At 39.6% G+C, this 3,278-nt stretch overlaps 2 protein-coding genes across 3 annotated transcripts in view; one reads left to right on the top strand and one right to left on the bottom strand.

Annotated features, from left to right (window-relative positions):
- LOC109058121 (E3 ubiquitin-protein ligase hyd-like) overlaps nt 1-150 on the bottom strand; it is a 4,713-nt gene extending 4,563 nt beyond the window's left edge. For both annotated transcript variants that reach the window (XM_019075336.2, XM_019075337.2), the window contains exon 1: nt 10-150. The gene's annotated coding sequence lies outside the window, so the exon portion shown is untranslated. The remainder of the gene's footprint in view (nt 1-9) is intronic.
- Nucleotides 1-2,973, top strand: part of LOC109058125 (60S ribosomal protein L28-like) — a 3,025-nt gene extending 52 nt beyond the window's left edge. The window contains exons 1-5 of the mRNA XM_042747766.1: nt 1-85; nt 654-747; nt 1,380-1,503; nt 1,749-1,867; nt 2,837-2,973. The exon at nt 1-85 is cut by the window's left edge and continues 52 nt beyond it. Coding sequence (XP_042603700.1) covers nt 664-747; nt 1,380-1,503; nt 1,749-1,867; nt 2,837-2,926 — 417 coding nt within the window. The 5' untranslated portion in view covers nt 1-85; nt 654-663 and the 3' untranslated portion in view covers nt 2,927-2,973. The remainder of the gene's footprint in view (nt 86-653; nt 748-1,379; nt 1,504-1,748; nt 1,868-2,836) is intronic.
- The last annotated feature ends 305 nt before the right edge of the window (nt 2,974-3,278 follow it).

Genomic DNA, 3,278 nt, shown 5'->3' with positions numbered 1-3,278 from the left:
AATTCGTACAGAGGCGTAAGAAAGTACGAAAGCTCCAGCGGAACTGGAACTCGTTCCTTTCCCTCGCTCTTCCTCTGCTGAAAAGGTAACGTGGTCGCCTTGTGTTGCTTTTTAACGGTCGATTAAACGCTTTATAACGCACATTTCAGCATTATACGGGTATATATCTGTGTGGAATATGTTATAAGCTACGTATGAGCTATAGCATTTGGTGTAGTGGCAATAAAAAGTAGAAAGTTGAATTATAAACGATTCCGAGCGAGGCCTTCAGTGAGTGAGAGAGAGAGACTAGCACCACACCGCTAAGTTAGTTTGTTTGAAAATCAGTCTAGAATGAGAAATAAAGTTTAGATTTTCTCACTGTGTAAGCTTTAGAGTTGTGGTATTATATGAGGATCTTCGAGTTGGTGATTAGACATGATTACGGGCACAAATACTATTCGTCTGTATATGTTATCAATCTAATGAGATTCAGGGAACGTAAATTAACAAAAATACAATAGAGAACAAAAACAAGTGGAGGAATGTAGAAAAAAAGTTTATTATAAGTAGTTCTGTAATATATTAAAGTGCAGTTTATGGATATGCATTTGATGTAAACTCTATGGTCTGCCTGTATATATGATATTTGTTGCTTTGTGTCATGCATCCAGGACCGTCATCATGGCATCGCCTCACCTGCAGTGGATGGTCATCAGGAACACCTCCAGTTTCCTAATCAAGAGGAACAAGCAGACCTACAGCACTGTAAGTCACCGCCGATGTGCTACACTGAAGACACTGCTGATACAGGCCTTTACTGGGTTATTGTGTAGGTTTTGTTTAATTTGAATGATCAGTAAGCTGGTGTTATGTATTTCTCAGTGGTGCATGCAGAAATACAGGTTCAAGAGAATGAATGCAGGCTTCGATTAAGCTAGGTTCAGAAACTGAGAGAATTATTTTTATGAGCTGCTGTGTTCCTGTAATGGATGAACAGGAAAACTGACGCTTTTGAATATAAGTGCATAAGTATGATTTACTAGCCTGACACATGCCTTTGTTTCCAGTTTCTAATAGATGTCATGACCTGTCTACTGTATCTTCAGATCTGTGTAATTTTACGAATTGTGTCAAGGGACACGAGTTGACACTGAAATAACCTTTGTGAAAAAACAGTCTCATGTTGTTATCCAAACTATGCACAATTATCCATTTAGTTGCAGTGTGCTTTTAACTGTTGTTTGTGACTCTGTCAGAACAAATTTCCGATCCACTCGAGTATTGCTGTAGTTGTTCCTCAGTATTGCTCGTTTGACTGAAAATGTTGCATGTTTTTGTTTTGCTGCACATAAAATAATCACTGCTTTCTGATCTCAAATATTCTTCCTCTCTTTCAGGAGCCAAATAACCTGAAGGCCAGGAATGCTTTCCGCTTCAATGGTCTCATTCACCGCAAGACCGTTGGCATCGAGCCGGCCGCTGATGGCAAAGGTGTGGTCGTCATCCTGAAGAAACGTGCAGGTGAGTGCACACTTACAGGTTCAGGGATTCAGACGTTTTCACACCATCGAAGCTCAATGAATTTCAGGCTGCATTAGGATACTGTAAGATTGCATATTTATTCTGGAATCAAATGCCGTGGGTCTCAAGCCAGAGGATGACACGCAGTGTGATTTATTTCCATTAATCTAGATGTCTCTGCTCTGAATCTGCTTTTAAACGTCTGCAGGCGTTCTTTAGAAGTTAAAAGCGTGCATGTATTTCAGGTCAGTGTAAACCTGCCACCTCATACGAGAAGATCACCATCAACAAGAACTCTCGCACAACCCTCGCCAGCGTGAGGAACATCATCCGCAAAAATAAATACAGGAAGGACCTGCGCATGGTGAGTTCACACAGCCCAGAACCCTCTTTTGAAACGTACATTTTATGGTTTATTTTAGTTATTTGTATTAGAACATATCTTATATTTATATTTTTTTGTTTATATGTAATATACAAGAGGTTTAAGGATCCAAAGTGAAAGCATGCCGTTTCATTTAAAGGGTTAGTTCAGCCAAAAATGAAATTATGTCATTAATGACTCACCCTCATGTCGTTCCAAACCCGTGACCTCCGTTCATCTTCGGAAACACAGTTTAAGATATTTTAGATTTAGTCCGAGAGCTTTCTGTCCCTTCATTGAAAATGTATGTACGGTATACTGTCCACGTCCAGAAAGGTAATAAAAACATCATCAAAGTAGTCCATGTGACATCAGAGGGTCCGTTAGAATTTGTTGAAGCATCGAAAATACATTTTGCTCCAAAAATAACGACTTTATTAATCATTTTCTTCTCTTCCGGGTCTGTTGTGAGCACGTTCACGACACTGCAGTGACGCCGCTGACGTACGACGCTGCTCACGTGTTTTCTTTGTTATTGGGCGCACCAGAAAACACGTGAGCAGCGTCGTACGTCAACAGTCACAGCAGTCGCGTTCACAACAGACCCGGAAGAGAAGACAATGATTAATAAAGTCGTTATTTTTGGAGCAAAAATGTATTTGATGCTTCAATAAATTCTAACGGACCCTTTGATGTCACATGGACTACTTTGATGATGTTTTTATTACCTTTCTGGACGTGGACAGTATACCGTACATACATTTTCAATGGAGGGACAGAAAGCTCTCGGACTAAATCTAAAATATCTTATACTGTGTTCCGAAGATGAACGGAGGTCACGGGTTTGGAACGACATGAGGGTGAGTCATTAATGACAATTCTCATTTTTGGCTGAACTAACCCTTTAAAATCAACTATGGAGATAATGCACTTGTTCAGTAGATGACTGCTGCTCTCTCTGTCTTCCAGGCTGCTCTGAGACGCGTTAGCGCCATCCTGAGGAGTCAGAAGCCTGTGGTGGTGCGAAAGAAGCGCACCAGGGCTCCCAAGAGTTCATAAATAGTTGCATATAATGAAACTTAATAAAGCGCTTCTGGTCAAAGTTTCTTTATTTCCAGGTCTCATTTGTATCAGTCCACACACATGCAATGCATTGAACATGAAGTTGCTTTTAAAGCAAGAGTACATATACAATAGGTGTTTTTTTTGTTTGTTTTTTTTTCTCACTGTTATTGAAGGCATTCATCAAATCTGGATTGTTTAAAATGTTTAAATGTGTTTAGGTTTAAATGTGGCTTAATTTTTCTTGGTTATGCATTTTATTTATCTAAATGCTGGACTAAAAGCAGATAAATGTGTAATGGATTGAGGAGTTTTCGTCATTACGTCTACATTTAATGGCATGCCTGAG

This window comes from Cyprinus carpio, chromosome B21, assembly GCF_018340385.1.
Source record: "Cyprinus carpio isolate SPL01 chromosome B21, ASM1834038v1, whole genome shotgun sequence".
Classification (NCBI taxonomy): Eukaryota; Metazoa; Chordata; class Actinopteri; order Cypriniformes; family Cyprinidae; genus Cyprinus; species Cyprinus carpio.
Note: the sequence above shows the minus strand (reverse complement) of the source record. Positions and strands in the feature narration are given on the sequence as shown.